General features: G+C 60.4%; 3 protein-coding genes across 4 annotated transcripts in view; 2 read left to right on the forward strand and 1 right to left on the reverse strand.

Moving 5' to 3' along the window:
- The window catches only part of SPATC1L (spermatogenesis and centriole associated 1 like), an 18,415-nt gene extending 16,140 nt beyond the window's left edge, over positions 1 to 2,275 (forward strand). For both annotated transcript variants that reach the window (XM_044673400.1, XM_044673401.1), the window contains 2 exons: positions 1,326 to 1,477; positions 1,935 to 2,275. In XM_044673400.1, coding sequence (XP_044529335.1) covers positions 1,326 to 1,477; positions 1,935 to 2,261 — 479 coding nt within the window. In that variant the 3' untranslated portion in view covers positions 2,262 to 2,275. The remainder of the gene's footprint in view (positions 1 to 1,325; positions 1,478 to 1,934) is intronic.
- Positions 2,276 to 3,977: 1,702 nt separating this feature from the next.
- On the forward strand, positions 3,978 to 9,257 carry FTCD (formimidoyltransferase cyclodeaminase). Its single transcript, XM_044675704.1, has 5 exons — positions 3,978 to 4,109; positions 4,526 to 4,709; positions 6,311 to 6,439; positions 8,085 to 8,173; positions 9,180 to 9,257. Exons 1-5 carry the CDS (start codon positions 4,056 to 4,058, stop codon positions 9,255 to 9,257), a joined length of 534 nt encoding a protein of 177 aa, XP_044531639.1. The 5' UTR covers positions 3,978 to 4,055.
- The window catches only part of COL6A2 (collagen type VI alpha 2 chain), a 26,629-nt gene continuing 17,088 nt past the window's right edge, over positions 8,786 to 18,326 (reverse strand). The window contains exons 15-17 of the mRNA XM_044675705.1: positions 17,815 to 18,273; positions 17,682 to 17,720; positions 8,786 to 10,084 (exon numbers count right to left, since the gene is read on the reverse strand). Coding sequence (XP_044531640.1) covers positions 9,486 to 10,084; positions 17,682 to 17,720; positions 17,815 to 18,273 — 1,097 coding nt within the window. The 3' untranslated portion in view covers positions 8,786 to 9,485. The remainder of the gene's footprint in view (positions 10,085 to 17,681; positions 17,721 to 17,814; positions 18,274 to 18,326) is intronic.

Consider the following 18,326-nt stretch of genomic DNA (forward strand, 5'->3'; position numbering starts at 1 on the left):
ATCCAAGTCTAGGGCTCACATTTTTCTCCTGCTGCTTAGCACACTGTCTGGCAAATAGTACATGGTTAAATACTTGATCTCTCTCCCTGCATCTATGTATTTATCTATGTATCTGTATACTTCTCCCTTCCTCTCTCTAACCTTCCCTCTATGTACTCCTCCCTCCCTCCTTCTCTCTTTCTCCCCCTTGCCCTTTGTCTGTCTTTCCTCTCCTCTCTTTCTGTGTATCTCTCCTTTCCCCCCTTCTTCCTCTTCTCTCCCTATCCTCCTCCCTTTTTCTCTCCCTCTCTTCCTCTCTGTCTCTCTCTGTCTCTGGGTCTCTGTCTCTTCACCCCCCTCCATCTTCCTGTGTGTCTCTCTGTCTCTGGAACCAGAGACGGTCGTTCCTTTGTACTTGGCCCTCTCTCAGACCGCTTCTGGGCTATTGTGATCACGAGCTCTCAGGGTCGTGCCATTTGAGGGACAGTTGCCAGTAGTGGGGCTGTTGAGCCTGGAGAAGGGGACCCTTGAGCGGGCAGGTGGCGCCTGCTGTATTCATCAGAAGGCGGCCCTGCTTTGAGGACGAGGGTTTAGGCTAGTTTGTTTGGCCACAGGACACAGAGCGATGGGAAGATGACGAAGGGGCAGACTGAGGCGACCTTCCAAACGCTGAGCTGCTGCCCCAAGGCACAATGGGGTTTCCCCTCCTCGTAGGCTGCTGGTCAGGGTCTCATGCAGGGATTCTTGTTCATGGGAGGAGTGGCCTCAGTTTCCCAGAACGTCCCCTCGTAGGGCCTTGCCTCTCCATCCAGTTCCTTTCCCAGCTGAAAAGGAGGATAAATGGATGGGGAGATGCGAGGCTGAACACCCCGATTTCTTTTTGCATTTACTTTCGATGTCTTGCCATCAGTGTAGGGCGCTGGGTGCCAATTCCCCCAGGAACCCCCCAGGGTCCATTTGTCTACAGAAGAGACAGTGAGTTTGTGCAGCAGAGCAGAGTGTGCGAAAAGGCTGGCTTTGAAGACAGGAAGCCTTGGGTCCAAGTCCTGCCACTGACATTCCCCGGCTGAGTGTCCCTGGCCAAGTCACCTAAGCTGTGTGTGAGCTCTTGAAAATGGTGCCAACCCACATGACTGGAGGTTACACCAGGGAATCACAGCCCCTGGCCCCATTCAGGGGCGAATGAGAGAAACCCCCAAGTTCCCGTTGCACTTGGGGTCTAGTCCCGAGGTTCAGACACTTCCGTTTCCAGGACGCGCTGATGTTTTCAGACAATTCCTTACGAGTAGCCTGGGGCTGGCTGCTCTCTGAGCTGCCTTTTCCCTTCTCCTCCTGCCCCCCCCCAGAAATACAGAGCTTTACGGGCGCTGAGAAGGACGGGAGGATCGTGGGGGAGATCGCCTTTCAGCTGGACAGACGGATCCTGGCATATGTCTTCCCAGGAGTGACAAGGCTTTATGGGTTCACTGTGTCCAATATCCCTGAGAAGATCAAACAGGTATGAGCACTGCGCCTCCCTCCCCGCGTTCTGGCCCGGGACCCGTGCATCCTCTCGGCGGCCAGCCTGGGACAGCAGAGGCGAGGCGGTCCTCGGCCTTTGGGTGGGAATTGGGCTTTTTGGGTGCCGGGAGCGAGGCCCTGCTCTGGCCTCGGGCGGAGAGAGGCTGGGACAAGCTAGGAGACGAGCCGAGAGGCCGGGAGCTCTCAGGGGCGCTGGGCAGAGAAAGGGCAGCTCGGCCCCGGGCCAGAGAAGCTACAGGGAAAGGCAGGGCGAGCGGCAGTGTTGGCGTGGAATCGGAAGGCCCGGAGTCCAGGCCTGCCGGGGACGCTTCCTACCTGGGTGACGGCGGGCCTCGCTTTCCTCCTCTGAAAGAACGGGGCGCCCCTCCTGGGGCCGGCCGCTGCCCCCGGCCGTCCCCTTCCCTCCCCAAGGCCTCGCTCTCGGTTCGTTGCAGACTTCCATAAAATCTTTGGATGGCTCCGTGGACGAGAAGAAGCTGCGAGACCTAACTCATCGCTACCTGACGCTCACCACCCGTCTGGAGAAACTTGGCTACAACAGGGAGGTCCACCCGGTGTTCAGCGAATTCTTGATCAACACCTACGGCATCCTGAAGCAGAGACCTGACCTTCGCTCCAACCCCCTCCACAACAACCCGGCGGCCCTGCGCAAGCTGGTGATCGACATTGTGCCCCCCAAGTTCCTCGGGGACTCCTTGCTGCTCTTGAACTGTCTGTGTGAGCTCTCCAAAGAAGACAGCAAGCCCCTGTTTGCCTGGTGATGAGGCCATGAGGGACTCCCATTGCTGATGGAAAACCCAATACTCAGATACTAAATTTTTGTACAATAGAAGTGTTTGTGTTAAGTGTGTCAGCCCTTGTGTGCTTCCCTTCATTGTTTCTCCAGACGGGCGAGGAGGCCAGCGGGATGCACGCTGAGGGAGGCCCCGGGCTCTTGGGGCACTTGCTTTTAGGGCTCCGTCCAACAAGCGGGTGCCGGGCCCCGGGCTAGGCCCTGGAGAGACCAAATCAAAGGCTGGCGGCGGCCTCTCCCTTCGAGGAGCTCCCGCTCCATGCCGGGGGCCGCCGTGCCCACTCTGAGCTTGGCGGGAGCTGCTGCCGGGCACCAGGGACCCCTACATGCCTCCCAGAGGCCTTCTGGGCCTTGTCTCTGGCCTCCTCTAGGAGTTTCCGTCTCCCTCCATTCAGGTGTGACTCCTTGCCAGCAGGAGCTGCCTTTTGCTATTTGCATCCACAGTGCTCAGCTTGGAGAGTTTCTTAGATGCTTTTCCCTCCATCCGTCCCTCCATCTGTCCATCCACCCCCCCATCCCCCCATTCACCATTCAGCTTGGACACAGATAAGGAAATAAGGCGACTGAGGCGGGTGGGGATGGGGTGGGGGGAGGCATGCAGGAGGGGGCCCTCTGGCTGGACCTTGAGCGAAGCCCAGACTCTAAGAAGGTGCTGCCGCTTCTCCGGGGAGGCCACGTGCTGGACCGGTGGCTCCCTGAGCCCCTGGCCGTGCTCTGGCCGTGCCTCGGCCCCGCTGCAGACCCCGCCGTTCTCCCTCCCGTCCTGGCAGCGGGAGGGGGATGCCCACAGCAGCACCGAGCCCTTCAGGACGGGCACAGCTAGAGATGGCAACGACGACCTGCCTGGGTAGGTTAGGAGAAGGGGCGTCAAGGTTTGCTTGTGGTCCTTCAGTGAGTGTCCCGACCCCGCAGTGGAGAGATTGCGGGCCTCGGAGTCAGAATGAGAGGTCAAGGCCTTCCGCAGCTGCTCGCTGCCTGGTGAGCTCCTGGCAAGTCAGCCTTTTCCCAGCCTCAGTTTCCTCATCTGTAATACACCCGTTGAAGTGAGGCCTTTTCTACAAAGGCCTTCACAAGCCTTCAAGTGCTGTAGAAATATTATTATTACACAAAAACCGAACCATTAGACGAGCCCAGGGCACGAGCTCCCTCTCAGCGAGCTGAAGGGACTTGAGTGAGGATGCCCAGAGGGCCGGTGCCCTCCCGGATTCCTGGCCTGGACCCAGGCCTGCCAGCCCTGGGGTTTGTCTCTGGTCTGTTCTTCCCCGAGAGCCGGGCCTCAGGAGGACGTGAAGAGAGCTGGGAGCCTTGGACTCCCGCTACCAGGCGAGTCCTTCAATGCCCTCCTGCCGGGCTCGTGGGAAAGGCCTCGGCGCTTTGCCAGCCCGTTGGACCTCTTGCCGCTGCGTGGCTCGGGGACGGGAGCGGCTGCCACGTTGGCCGCCCCCCCGGGATCTGGCGCCTCACGGGAGCCAGGGAGCGGGTCCTTCGGGGGCGTCTCTGGCTCCGCCCACAGTGGGCTCCACAAGAGGCCGACGAGGGGGAGCTGGGCCTGCCCTGGCCTCTCTCTCCGCTCTTCCCTCCCCCATATCTTTTGCTTGTTTGAACAAGGAAAGAGAGTTAATGAGAAGCCACAAGGATGGCTAAAGTTTAGCAGGTCCGGCGTAACGGCTCCTGCCCACCTCTGGGGAAAGCTCGTGCTGCGGGCGGCGGGCGGCGGGCGGCTGGACTCTGCTCGTCGAGGGCAGACGAGAGGCGCCCCGGGATGTCTCGGCTGGTGGAGTGTGTCCCCAACTTCTCTGAGGGGAACAACCGAGAGGTGAGGTCCGGCGGGCTCGGGAGGGCCCCTCCCCCAACCTTCTGGCTGGCCGGGACGGCCGCTGGACTCCAGCGCGTGCCCTCTTGTGCTGGGCTAGGCAGCGCGGCTCCTTGGCCTCGGCCTTCTGGAAGGGAAGCCGCGGCGGGCGTGTGCCGGGGGCCCCGCTCGGAAGCGTAGGCTGGTGGGGCCAGGCGAGGTTGGCACCGTGGGGGCCTCGGCGTCCTCGCCTCTGAGACGCAGTCGGGACCGGGCAGCCCCGAGAGGTGTCGGGGGGCCTCTGTCTCTGGCGGGTCAGTGGGAGACGGGGCCAGGCCTGGCACAGCAGGGCAAGCCTGGAAGGGCCGGAGGAGCCGGGGGGGCCGTGGGGGGGACGGAGGCCCGGGAGGCTCCAGTGATCTTCCCCACGTGTGTCGCAGGTCATCGATGCGATCGCCCAGGCCATCTCCCAGACCGCGGGCTGCGTCCTCCTGGACGTCGACGCGGGCCCTTCTACCAACCGGACGGTGTACACGTTTGTGGGCCCCCCAGACGCCGTGGTGGAGGGGGCCCTGAAGGCCGCTCGCGTGGCCTTCCGGCTCCTGGACATGAGCAAACACAAGGGTGAGAGGCCTCTGGGGAGCCGGACGTCCCGGGCTCTGGGCTCAGGCCCTCGACGCGGGGGGCAGTGGTCGGGGCGTGAGGCCTGGAGTCGGACCCCCATCGGCAGCCCGTGCTAGGCCTTCCCAGCTCTAACAGACATGATAATCGCCCTCAAACCCAGAGGCTTCACCCAGCAGGGGCCTGGCTCAGAGGGGGCAGCCCGACCCCCAAAGGGGCAGGGATCCGCCGCTGACTCAGCGACACTCGAACAAGCTTAGATTTGGCTCAAGCCAGACCTCGGACCCTGAAGTCTGAGGCCCCGGCCTCCAGCCTCCTCCTCCTCCACGTATGGGCCGTGTGACCCTGGCAAAGACAGGTTTGCCCCCTGGGGGCCTTGGCTTCCTCCGGTCTGGCTGGGATTTGGGTTGTGAACCTCTGAAGTCTTTCCTGCCCCAGAGCCCATTCTGTACCTTAGACGTACGGAAAGTAGGACCCAGAGGGGAGGAGGGACTGGCCCAAGGTCTTCCAGTCCCAGATCTGTGATCCTGGGGGGTGGTCTGGGGGCATCGGGAGGGCAGGAACGTGGGCATCTGAGTAGCCAGGCCTCGCTTTGGCACATTTGGCCACCAGCTTTGCAGCTAAACTTGGACGCTGTAGTCAGGGCGGAGGCCAGAGGTGTGGGGAAGGCGGGGGACGGGAGGACCAATGGCCACCAGCTCCCTTTGCCAGGCAGAGCCAACAGGGTTTGCTTAATCAGTTATCTTTGCAGAAGCTCCCCGGGAGGGAGGGAGGCAGGGGGTGGCCTTGTGGCAGCAGATAACAAGATTCCAAAGTCCTCACATGTTGTCTTTTGTACTAACTCTGGGCCTCCAGGGAAGCTCTGTGAGGAGGGGATGGAGACTTCCCCTAAGGGTAGCCTCCAGAGCTCACCTTGGCCTTGGCCCGAGGGGCAGGGAATGGGGGGGTGGGTGGAGAGAGACCTGGAGCCTGAGCCCTCCTGAATGTCCTAGACCCCTGCTGGCCCCGAGTGCTCCCTTCCATTCTGTGCCTCTGCTACCTTAGAAGGCGAGCTGCCTGGCTGGTGGGTCCTGGGCCATAGGAGGGGATTCACAGATCCTCCGGGGTTCATGGCTTGTTCTGCCCTGCATAATAGTCTGTAGACCATCGAGTGGGAAAGTAGAGCTCCAGATGTCGAGAGAGACGCTCTGATAAAAACTAGAATAAGCTTTGCCAAGCCCTCCCCTCACAACGACTAGGCTAGACAAGCAGCTCAAGGGTTATCACCCCATTTTATAGCTGAGCAACCGATGCTCAGAAAGATCATGGGAGATTTAGAGCTGGCGGGACCCTCAAAGTCTTCCTGCCCATTTGACACATAAGGGAACTGAGGCCCAGAGAAGGAAGTCACTCTAACTGCTAAAGCAAGATTCAAACCCAGAGCCCTTGAGGGGGAAGAGCATGGGGCTTGGCATCAGCCAACCTGGGGCCTGACCTTCTCCTCACCACGAGGTGGGTCAACCGACCCTTCAGCTCTGGGGTTCTGTGACTCAAGCTTTCTTTCCTACCGTAGTCCCCACCATCCCCTGCCCTCTTCTCCCCACCCATCCTCCATCCTCTTGTAGGTGAACATCCCCGAATGGGCGCCCTCGATGTCTGCCCCTTCATCCCTGTGAAGAACGTGACCATGGACGAGTGCGTTTGGTGTGCCCGGCTCTTTGGCCAGCGACTGTCCGAGGAGCTCAGGGTGCCAGGTGAGCCGGGGCAGGAGAGGGGAAGCCTGTTGCCCCTTGACTGGAGGGTGTTTTAACATGCAAATATGAAGCTTGCCTTTTGTTTGGACGTTGGGAGTGTAATGAGGGAAGAATGGAAATGGTTTGCAGCAGGTAACAGAGAGGATTTTGCAAAGAGAGAAGGGTGCCGGACCTGACCACAGGCTGTGGAACTGGTTGTGTGAATTCTGGAACATGGGGAACAGATACAGGTGGACACCAGCAGTTACAGGGGGACTCTTAAACTTCCTGTTTCTGGGATGGTCTGGAGCTTCTCCTTCCTCTCCATCTCTCTGAAGAGGAGGATTTGGTTTCCTATCCACTGGAGCCGAAAGCCTTGATCTCTGCTGTTCCTGGCTAGAAAAACCTCTCATTGACTTGATATCATCAGTGTTCCTGCAATCTGGAAGGATCTGTCAACTCTGAAGATTTGTGATTGGCAAGCCAGTAACCTGTCTCTGGTGGGAAGGCCTGAAGCCATCTGAGGCCTAACCCTACCATAAAGGGCTTAATCTGAAGAGCTGTATCTCTTACCAAAGTCATTTGGGAGGATTAAGTATCAGGTAGTTAGATAGCCCAGGGAAATTTAGACAATGTAAGACCTAGGGAGCTTGGAAGAAAAACCAAGAAACCCTGATGCAGGGGTCATAGAGGTGGGAAACTAGCTAGACCCCTTAGAATCCCCCCCTCCATCAAATCGTGCTTTAAAATAATTCCTGGCCTGTTTTGAACTCTGTCTGTTAGTCTTAGTGCATTGGTCCCTGGGCCAAGCCCTCCTCTGTGGGTTACCAAGGAACCAACCAAACCTTGGTATCTTACCATTACCAACAACAACCATCAAGAATATTCACATTATTTCGGGAGTTATTTCCCCTTCAGCCCCAGGCCCACTCTCGCCATGGCATCCTCCTTCAGAACAGAGACAGATTTCGGTGACTAGGTATGGCAGAGCCGGCCTTTGTCCACATTCCTGGTCCAGAGTTTCTTTTGGGGGAGTCGGGCACCTGCTCCATCCTCGGGTCTCCTGGTGCAGACTCGGCCAGTACAAGTACTTGGGACTCTTGATTTACATTTGGCTAAGAACTGTGTAGATTGGTCTGTTTTCCTTCCTCCCCACCCCTGGAATCAGTTCATGCAGGGCGGAGGGAAGGCCCTCTGGAGCGCACACGGAATCTCACCGTTGATGTTCCCCACAGCAACTCAAATGCACCGAGCCCTGTTTGACGAGGGATGTGGGCCACAGAGCAATCTTTCTTTTTCTTCCTCTTAAACTTGTGTGGAGTCACAGAAAGAGCCCGGGCCTGGGCTCCTGGAGACTAGGGTTTTGGTCCTGACGATGCTGACAACCAGCGGGGGGAGGGGAGAACCCTCTTCTGAACCGAGCCACCCCTCTCTGGGCCTCAGTGTTCTCATCTTAAATGACGGTCCCAACATCTCTTGTGGATTTGAGCAGATGCAAAAGGAATGGGATTGAGTCCTGCTCCTTCCCAGAGAGAGGGGATCCCCAGTCTGGTGGTGCTCCCTTAGGCTGTATGTCCTACCTGGCCCCTAGCGATGTCCCCTGTGGTCCTCTAGTGGTGTCCTGTTAGTCTGACCACTGGCCTGTTCCTTCCGTCTCTCTTCACAGTTTATTTGTATGGAGAAGCAGCTCAGCAGGAGCAGAGGAGAACCCTTCCGGCAATCCGAGCAGGAGAATATGAAGCTTTGCCTGAAAAAGTGAGTCTCCTCAAATCCCCGTGTCCTGGGCTGTGTGTGACATGGTGTGCATGTGTGTGTGCATGTCTGTCTGTGTCTGTGTCTGTGGGGGTGGGCTGGGGCATGGAGCTGACACCCAGAGTCAGGGGGACAGTCAGCCAGACAGCATTGATTAAGCCCCTACTGTGCCAGGCACTGGGCTAAGCCCTGGGGACCGATACAAAGACAGTCCCTGCCCTCAAGGAGCTCCCAGCCTAATGGGGGAGACAACAGACCAATAACTACGAACAAACAAGATGCAGAGACCAGAGAGAGTGCACTAGCTAGCTGGAGTGGGAAATCCTTCTTGTAGAAGCTGGGATTTGAACTGAGTCTTGAAGGAGGCCATGTGTTGACTTAGGAAGCTAAGCGGTGAAGGTGAGGAAGGCAGAGCGTTGGGGACCTAAGTGTCATATGAAGGAATAACCAGGAGCCCAGTGCTGGGGGTGGGAGGCAGGGAATAAGGGGTTAAGACAACTGGAAACATGTGTTAGATTAAAATGAATAACTCCAGGGACTTATTCCCATAGAGGTGATTAATAATCCCTTGAAATAGATAAAGCAGATAGGCAGAGATTTAAAGTCTCNAGCCCTCGCAGGGTCTCCCAGTGTGGGGAGGTCGGAAGATGACTGTGGCGTTCGAGGAGAAGCTTTCTGCTGGGTGGGGGGTGCTCGGGTTCCCCACGGGCTCTGGTCAGTGCCGCTCTGATTTGTGTCTGTCCACAATGTTCTCGATCCCGGAAGCCCTGCATCTGCCTCTATCTGGGGGAACAGGAACGCCCGATTTTCGGGGCAGGAGAATCCACCTCGGGGAGTCGGGGTGAGAAGGCCGATCATTGGACCGGTGCGGGAATGAGGGAGGGGAAGCCCTCCGGTGTGTTGTGATGCCAGTTGGGGCTCGTCTCGGGGGGAGGCTGAGGCCTCTCCTCTGGGAACGCCCCCGAGCCTGGATCTCCGGGCACCCCGCGGGCACTCCCCTCACACGCAGGAGGAGCGGGTGCTCCTCGGGGCTTGGAGAAGTGCTGCAAAGCTCTGGCTGTGGCTCCGCGTCCTGCTGCGTTCTTGATCTCTATTAGCACCATTGGGGGTTTAGGACCATCTGCCGCTCCGCGGTCATCCTGGAAAATGCAGATGCGCTTCTCGCTGGCCTGGCGGGAGCCCCAGCGAGCCAAGCCGCCGGCTGGGAGGGGGGGGAGGAGAAGGGCCGCGTCTCAGGGGGCTGTGAGGATCCGTCTCGGGTCGGGACAGGGGCAGGCGGAGGGGAGCCCTCGGGAGCTGCGCCCTCGGGTGACGGCTAGCAGATCCATCTGATGAACCTGTCGAAGAAGCCGGGCTGGGAGAGGCTGTCGTAGTCCTTCTCCTGGAAGATGGCGGCCCGATCTCCGAGGCTGATCTTCAGGAGGAGCTCCATGTCCACGTCGCCGCCCAGGGCCAGCACGGTGGGCACGACGTCCTGCTTCCGCATGGAGTGGAGGGACTCGTTGAGGCTGGCCTCCCCCGTGATGCCGTCCGTGATGAAGACGAAGGAGAGCTCGGCGTTGCGGCGGGCGCCCGCCTGCTGGTCCATGACGATGTTGTTGATGGCGTGGATGATGCCGGTGCCCACGTGGGAGAAGGAGTTGAGGTAGCGGGCGCTGCTCAGCGCGTTGTGGATCACCGTCAGGTTGGAGGTGAGCGGGAAGATGACCTCCTGCTCGCGCTCGTTGCCGTACTGCAGGAGGGCCACTCGCGCGTTCAGGGGGTCGTTGTGCCGCCGGGCCAGGGTCAGCCTCTGGGCCACGTCCTCCACGAAGCGCTGGGCCTTGTGGAAGTTGCGCTCCCCGATGCGCTCGGAGCCGTCCAGCAGGAAGACGATGTCGACGGGCCGCTGGGTGCACTGGGCTACGTACAGCTCTGGGAAGGAAAGGAAAGACTCGGTGACGGGCGGGAAGGAAGGGCCGCCGGCCCTGGGCGGGGGGGAGAGGACAAAGGAGTGTGGAAGGTCTAGTCCGGTGGGCACCGCCCCCGGCCGGGGCACGAGCCAGGCCCAGAAACGGCGGCCAGGAGACCCCAAGCGCCGCTCATGGCGCCAAGCCCTCCCCTCCCCCTTTCCTCCGCTTAGGAGTCCTGCGGACTTAATCAGCCTCTCGGCAGGACTACGCGAGACAAGCGGGCCGGACATCCGGCGCTAAAGCACGTGGCCCGTCTCTGAATCCACAGACATCACCACGAACACCCTGAAGCGCTTTTCTGCAAACGTGACGCGTCTTTTTAGGAGACACCCGCCACGGAGAGGCAACACCCCACGGCGGACAGAGGGCTGGGGTTCAGGAAGACTTGAGTTCAAGTCCTGTCCCTGACGTGTAACCGCTGTGTGAGCCTCAGTCCCAAGGCAGCTCCCTGAGATGAGTTTTCTGATAGACTGCCAGTGGGCAGCAGCAAAAGGAGTTTCCACGTCAGGTCCAGATAAGACTTTCCACCCCAAATAGGCCCACCCTTTCCCCAGTGGTTCCTTTTAGCCTAGCCCTGGGCAAACAACAAAGCCTTGAACATGCCAGCAGGCCAGAAGAGGCCCTCTGCATATTTCCAGTCCATCAGCCCAATTCCCAGATGCCCGTCTCTGTTCCTGCTACAACCTGGCAGCCGATTTGCCTCAAGCCAGCCAGGATTTAGCAAGCACCTACTATGCGCAAAGACAAAGTCCTGGGGATAAAATAAAGCTAAGACACGCTTTGGAGGACACCAAGCAATAGAAGGAATCCTAGAAAGCTCTGAGCCATCGCCCAGACATAGATGGGGAGATGCCCGTGAGCTTTGGCGACCCCATTGCCTGGCTGGAGTCAGGCTTAGGGCAACGGCCTGGGAGGAAAGAAGACACAGGAAAGTGCCAACTCGTCGCATGCCCCCAGCGGCCCCCTCTTAATCGCCCAGGAAAGCCATCGTCCCCATTCCGTCCAGCCCCGCACTGCCCTCGGGTTCCCTTTCCCCTTCAGGCTGCCTCTACTCCTCATTTTAACCTGATCACAAAGAGGGCGGCTCGCATCCTTCCTGGCACCAGAGAAATGTGCCCAGGCAGACAGGAGAGCCGTCGGGTTCAATGGAGCACATCCGTGTTCGTTTTCTTGTCTTTTCTTTAGTTCTCTCCCATTCTGGGGTGAATCCCCCCTTTTAAAGTTGTAGCTCCCCGTGAGAACCCCCTGTGCCCAGGCAGGGGGGCAGGTAGCCTGGGGCAGTGAGAGGATGAAGGTCTTTGCACGTGGGAAATGGCCTTGTTTGCTGCATTGTGGCTATTGGCATTGCCCGTGTGATACGGAAGACGAGCCCCGATTTAACATGGAGAAACCCCTGCCTGGCCTCCAGCCGAATGACCGACAGACCTGTCGGAGCTTAAGGCAGTCCCTTCCCTTGCCTGGGCCTCTGAGGAGGCCTCGGAAGCACGAGGGCTTAGAGATGTTCCCTCGGAGGCTGCCCAACTGGACAATGGAGGGACTCCATCTCGCCGGGAGCTCAGGTGTGACAGAATTAGAGGGGCCGCGGCCAGACTCGCCTAGCACCGGCCTGTCAAGAACCCTAAGCCTCGGGCGTCGGGCTGGTGGGAAGACTGAGGGGTTTGGCGGCCCAAGACCTGCGATCCCCACGGCCTGCTTGTAAGCAGCTGGGTGCCCGCGGGCATCACCTGCCTCTCTAACCGATTTCCTCCTCTGCCAGCCTCGCTGGGTCCTCTGAGGCCCTCAATGACCTCAAGGGAATCCTGTGAATCGGAGCAGCTTTGGTCACGGCCGAGGTACCGTGGCGTGGCCCACGGTCCGGGCTTTCAGGGTCTTTGCCTCCTTGGGCTGAGTTCTGTGCGGGATCAGCTCGGCTCCCGTTGAACAGTTCATGCCCTGCTCTGCAGCCCTGGCGGGTCAGTCTGCCCAAGAGCCGGAGCCGTTTTCAGCCCCGGGTGGAGGAGCGGCTTCAGACATCCCAGTCCTCTGACCCTCCCTCCCGCGGCCATGAGATCCCCCTGGCCCTGGGGCAGGGCTGAACAAGCGACCCCCCCCCACTTCAGCATTTTCTTTTTCTTTTTTTAAGCCTCCCCTTCCATCTTAGAATCAGTACTGTGGATTGGTCCCAAGGCAGAAGAGCAGTCTGGTCTGGCCACTGGGGGTTAGGTGACTTGCCCAGGGTCACCCAGCTGGGAAGTGTCTGAGGCCAGATTGGAACCCAGGACCTCTCCTCTCTAGACCTGGCTCTCCCTCCACTGAGCCACCCAGCCGCCCCCATCATTGTCTTTCAGGGAGCCCTGACCCCACGACACACACGGGGCGAAGACACAGCTTCACACAAGAGAGAGACACAGAAACCTTGATCAGCAATTTCTGCAAACATGTTAATGTACACGGAACATACACAAGACAAAGAAGTTCACATACAAAGGCACACGGAGGCAGAGGAGGCGTGAAGGCGAGCCCCTCGAGGGAGCGCCCCTCTCCGGATGCCCTGACCTCCTCCTCCCCAGGGTAATACTGCTCTGAAGCTTCATTTCTTACAACAACTGACAAGCCTTGAGAACATGCACCGTGAAGGGAATGAGGATGCTGGGCTTGGAGAAGAGAAGCCTTGGCAAGTGGGACAGCAGACCCCAAGCCTCTGAAGGGGGGACGAGCCTCGTTCTGCTCGGCCCCACAGGGCTGCCGTGGCTGCCACGAGGCAGATGGAGGCTGCTCGGAGAGCTTCCCCAAATGGAAGGAGCCGCCCCCCGGGGGAGGGGCTCCTTCTCCCCGGTGCTCTTCCAGTGAGGGCTGGAGGCCCGCTCGTCGGGGACATTATGGAAAGGAATCTCAGGCAGGCGCCGATTGGATTGGGGGCTCCTTCCACCTCAGAGAGGTTCACCGGGAAGCTCTTTGTGGAAGCCTCATCCCAGCTTGGAGAGGATCCGGGCTTCTTGGAGCCTGTCTCAGTGGAGCTCAGGCTCTGGCAAGCCCACTCAGCCTTGAATACAGGGCCAGCATTAGAGCCAATGGAGCCCATCCCACTAGGGACCATTCATGTTTTGCCCAAGGACTTTCTGTCTAAGGTGAGAGGAGCCTCACCACCGGGTGGTGCCTTTTGGGGAGCCACAGCGGGTCATGAAGACCGACCATCGGGGTGACAAGGTTGTGGTCACCATCAGCCGAGGGGGGCTCCCGTTGATGGGGGTGGCCAAGGCTCCAGTGGCTTCTCAGGGACCCGCCCCTTAGAGGAAGCAGGTTACCCAAGATTCAAGGATGGCACCAAGAAAGCAAAATTGCAAAAAGCTCAACACAACGATTCAGACAGCCACAATGAAAGCCAGGTGGACAACCGCTACAAAGACAGGCAACAAGGCTGAACCCGAACCACAGCGACACCTACTGTCTTCCAGAAGGAACCAGACTTGCCTGAATATCTACCAAAGTGGGCCAGTGAGGCTCCAGGAGGAATGCTCAGCACTGGAAAGTGAGTCCTCGTCTTTGTTGCTGCTACTCTAGTCTGAGCACCAAGGAGTGCCCACAAAATCACGGCCAAAGCAGAGGACTTTGGCATTTCCTGGTCACAACAGCCATGCTGGGCCACGGCAGCGGTCAGAGGTCTCGTCACCTAAGATCCAGGCTACGCCCACAGTCCAACAGACATGCTGACTGGCATCTGGGTGAAGGGTGAGAAATGCCAGCCATAGCTAGGCTCTCTCCAAGTTGCCAGACACCCGTTGGACGGAGCAGCCAGATGGGGACCTCACTCCTTATCCACCCAAGGGGGTTGGCATTTGAGAAAAGGAGCCCTGGTGTGAATGCTGAACTCTGAAGCTTGCGGCGCAGGAAGGGGCTCCCTGGCCCCGGTTTATTGAGGAAATGCTATCCCGCGTCAGAGCGGCACGGCGCGTCCGGCCGGAGCTGGCCTTCCAGCCAGTCCCTCGTTCACGGTGCAAACAGAAGCTTATTTCGCGATGTCGCTGGGGAGTTTTGTCCACGCCATTTAGAGATGCTTCCTGCCTACGTAATAACCCTTTGGTCCCCAGAGAATCTAGACAAAGGGGCAGATCATCACGATGCAACGTACGGCCAAGACTCGTTATCTCCTCCCTCCTCCAGGCTCGTTCGGAAGCGCGGGCAGAACAGATTTCCCAATACAGAACTCATGCCCGCCTCGTGCCCGCCACATCATGGTGAGGGATGGGTGGAGGGATGAGATAACTGGCTGTGGCGTACACGGCATCGCCCGACGACGGACAGCGGCGCGCTAGAGGCTCCGAGTTGGACGCTTCAGCAGAGCGCCAGCACGGTCTCCGGGTCGCCCACAATATCCCTGTGCACCATCTTAAAGGTGTCAATGAACAAGTCCATCCAGTCCTGCCGCTCGTCTCCAGTGGCAAACTTGGCTCGCTCGGCGGTATAGACCAAGACCGCCACCAGCTTGGAGTACGCCGCGGGGTCCTGGGTGTGCCTCGTGGAGTTTAGCAACTGTTCGATCAGGGGGATGGTCCTGGGGAAAGCTATGTCGGGCCCCTCTTCTGTGCGGAGGAAAGTAACTGGGATTTCGCCGCTAGGCGGCTCCCCATCTGCAAGTGAGTGTCAAAAGGAGATTTTAGGCCACTCTGCTCCTGGCGGGGCTCCCGGGGCGCCCACTGCTTCTGCTCTGGCGGACGGTGGGACGCAGAGGCGGCTCTTTGGGAAGGCCGAGGGAAGCCAGCGGACCCCTCGGGGATTCTCAGAGCCACCTCCTCCTCTCACAGGCACGGGGACCGAGGCTCGGCCTGGGGAAGGGACGGGCCCAGGGCCATAGTCAGGGCCGGAGCCGGGAGGGCACTTCCGCATGCAGCTCCTGACACCAGCCATGCGCACGGTTAGTGAGGCGGCCGGGTTAGGGCACTCGGGGCAGCTGCTCAAAGGAGAGCCTCCCAACATCCTTTTGGCCCGTTTGGCTCTCAGCCCCTCGTCAGACCGACACGGATGGCTTATTTCTGGGAGCTTCACTGGCGGGAGGGGACGCGCCCACGGGAGGCCGGCCCTCTCCGAGTCTTGGGCCGCAGGGACGGCCTTCGTGAAGGAGGCCCCGGAGAGCGCCTGGTCTAAGGAGATCCGGGTGAGCTTGGAGAGGGGCCGCAGAGCTCCAAAGCTCCGGCCTGCGGATGGCACAAGGCCGCCTGGGGTGGGGGGTGGGGGGGGGATTTTCGACTCTGCGGCTACCTCGAAGGCTCGAGAGCCAATTTTAATTTTAAAGTGTGAAAAGCTGGTTGACTTTTCAGTTAAAAATGAAGAAGGAGATTATCTTAAGTTAACGGGCGCTCCCTCTGTTTGGGGTCTGGGGGCAGCGGAGGGGCCGTTCCTTCTTCCCTTTTGGCTCCTTGTCATCCCAAGGAGGGCAGGAGAAGCGGACTAAAGGCGGCCTCAGAAGCAGCGCCTGTAGGAGCTGCTGCTCTGGGAGCAGACTTGCGCCTGGGAAGCTGCGAAGCGGCACGTCACCCCTGGGAGAAGCGCCACGGGAGGGGCAGGCCGTGGCCAGTGGGCTGAGCCGGCTGCTCTCGGCTGCTTTGGCCCCTGGCGGGGGCTGCCCGATTCTTGCCATGCCATGCGGGAAAGCACGAGGCGGGCGGCACCAAAGGGCCCCACTTTAGGTTGACTGTCCCAGGCGGGTGAGGAGGAGGAGGACGAAGGGGGCAAACCTTCTTCCCAGGACCCTGTGGAGGCTGAGCAGGCCCTCGTGGGGCCAGCCATCTCGCAGACGCATGCCATTAGTTATGCCATTGAGGGGGAGTCAGGAGAGGAGTGCAAATCCGTGCCCACTGCCGGAGGACCGATCGCAGGCACCCAGCCCGTGGGCAGCGGTCAGCAGGGTTAGCCCGTCGCCGCCAGATGCCCTATCGCCAAAGCAGCCCAGCACAGGGGGCCGGGTCTTTCAGTGTCCCCGAGAACCTCTCAGATGCCTGGCTGGCCCCTCGGTGGAGTCTGAGGCATCACAGCCTGGCATGCATTCCCTGGACCTTCCTGAAGGCCGCCAGGGACCTCCTTCTGGAGGCGTGGAGTCTGCCTCAATTTGGGGAGGGGGCTGAGAGAGTCCGACTCCACGTCAGCCCAGGGAGGGCTCCTGGGAGAAGCCGAACTGCCTAGGAGAGGCTGCCTCCTCCGAGGAGCAGAGACACGAGAACCAAGGCCCCGCCAGAGGAGCTGAGGCTCTGCTGACGTTGCTATTGGCTTTAAGAGGGCGGCCCGCTTTGAGGGCTTTGCCCAGGACACATGGGGGTCCCCCCTCCCGCAGTCCTGCCCCGGGGCTGCACGTCTGGGCCAGCAAAGGCAGACAAGCGGGTCTGGTGCTGCTAGGCTGGAAAGGCACCATGGAGGGGCCTGGCTCGCCTTTCCCGGGGGGCCGTGGGGGAAGCTGTCGCCGCACCGCCAAATCTCTGCCCGAGGTTCTAGCTTTTTGGAGCCCTCCTCTTTCATTTGGCCTTAGCGGGGCCCTATGTGGGAGCCCATCGAGGCCCAAAAACGGCCCCTGAACTCCTGTCTGTGGCCTCCTCTGCCCCGGGCGCCAGCCCCCACCATCCTCTGAAAACTTCCTCAAGCACAGCGGCACGGGTGAGGCCATGTCCCAAATGCTGCAGGAAGGGCTGGAGCCAGCCTCGACTTTGAGGTGTCTCTTTGGGGATCCCCGACCAAACCCTTGGCCCGGCGGATGGGCCAGGCCGGACCCTCCTAGAGGGGTGGCAGGGCTGGCACTCCTGGGCTCAGGAAGAGCCAGCCAGCAGCCGCTGCATGTGGGGTGCACAGCGGGCCACACCACTGGCTCAGCTGCTGCGTGCAGGGTGTGGGGTTCCTTATCTAAGAGGGGGCACACTTAGAGGCTCAGGGTGGCAGGTGGGATGCGATCCGTCCTGAGGGAAGGTGCCTCCACACAGGGAGTCTCCCCCCTCCCCCCGCCTCACCTCTCCCAACACACATACGGAGGGACCAAGAGAGAAGCAGGTCCTGCTTCCTCCTCTCTAGTGGGTGTTCCTCAGCCTCCTTTCCCCGTGCTCGGGGGAGGGGTGGTGGTGGTGGTGGTGGGCTGGGCCCCCCAAAGCTTCCCGATGGCTCGGGTTGCCACGAGGCAATACGCTTCGAGACCCATTCTGGGCAGCTGGAGTCCAGCTGCATGTCGTCGGCGGGCAGAGAGAGCCCCAAGAAAGCCCCCAGAAGGCCAGAGCTGAGAGAGCGGAACCCCCTCCCCAGGGGGAGCACCCCGAGAGGCCGATGCCCAGGGCCAGGCAGATAGAAAGGGCTCGTGGGTTAGAGAGGGAATGCAGAGAAGGGAGGGAGGCAGGGAGGCCCGTCCGGGGAGGCTGTCCGGCCCAGTGTCCCAGGCCACGGCCGAGGCCGTCCCAGGCCAGGGGAGGCAGCCTGCTCGGGCACTCTCACGGGGGGAGACGAGGCATCCCGGGGCCCCGCGAATCCCCTCCCTTCCCGGGGGAGCGTGGGAGAGGCAGAGGCGGGGGCGGAGGGGGTGCGGGCGGGCCGAGGGGCCCCCCTGCCGTTACCTGTTTGGCAGGGAAGGTCGGGGCAGACAATCTGCGGGTCTGGAAGAGAAGAGGAGAGAGGCCGGGTGAGAAGCGGCTCGCGCCGGCTCCCCCCGCGGCCTCCCTTTCCACACGGGGACGCCGAGGCGCCGACCTGGGCAGAGGAATTCCTCCATCTCGTCGATGAACTTCTCGGCCACCAGGTCGGAGAAGAGCGTCATGTTGCGCACTCGGCCCCTCTGGTTGCAGGCGATGGACGTCAGGCTCTCGCTCTCGTGCTGCTCGTTGAACATGTCGCCGATGCCGATGGCCGTCACCACCACGTTCTCCACCTTGTCGCAGAGCGCCTTCAGCGACTGCTCGTTGTCGCGGGGGTCGTGCCGGCCGTCCGTGATGACCACGGCGAACACGCGCGTCTTCTTGCGCCGGCTGCCCTTGATGAGCTCGTTGTAGGTGTAGTTGAGGGCGGACGGCGTCCACGTGCCCCCCGCGATCCACTCGAGCTTCTTCACCTCCTCCTTGAACTGGCTCAGGCTGCCGATGCGCTCGTCGTCCAGCTTGATGGCCTCGAAGGTCCCGTCGTGGCTGTACTGGACCACTCCGATGCGAGTCCCTGAAAGCGAGGGACCCGCGATGGCTCCGAGGCCACCCCCCCCCCCCCGGAAC

Source organism: Gracilinanus agilis, chromosome 4 (assembly GCF_016433145.1).
Source record: "Gracilinanus agilis isolate LMUSP501 chromosome 4, AgileGrace, whole genome shotgun sequence".
Lineage (NCBI taxonomy): Eukaryota > Metazoa > Chordata > Mammalia > Didelphimorphia > Didelphidae > Gracilinanus > Gracilinanus agilis.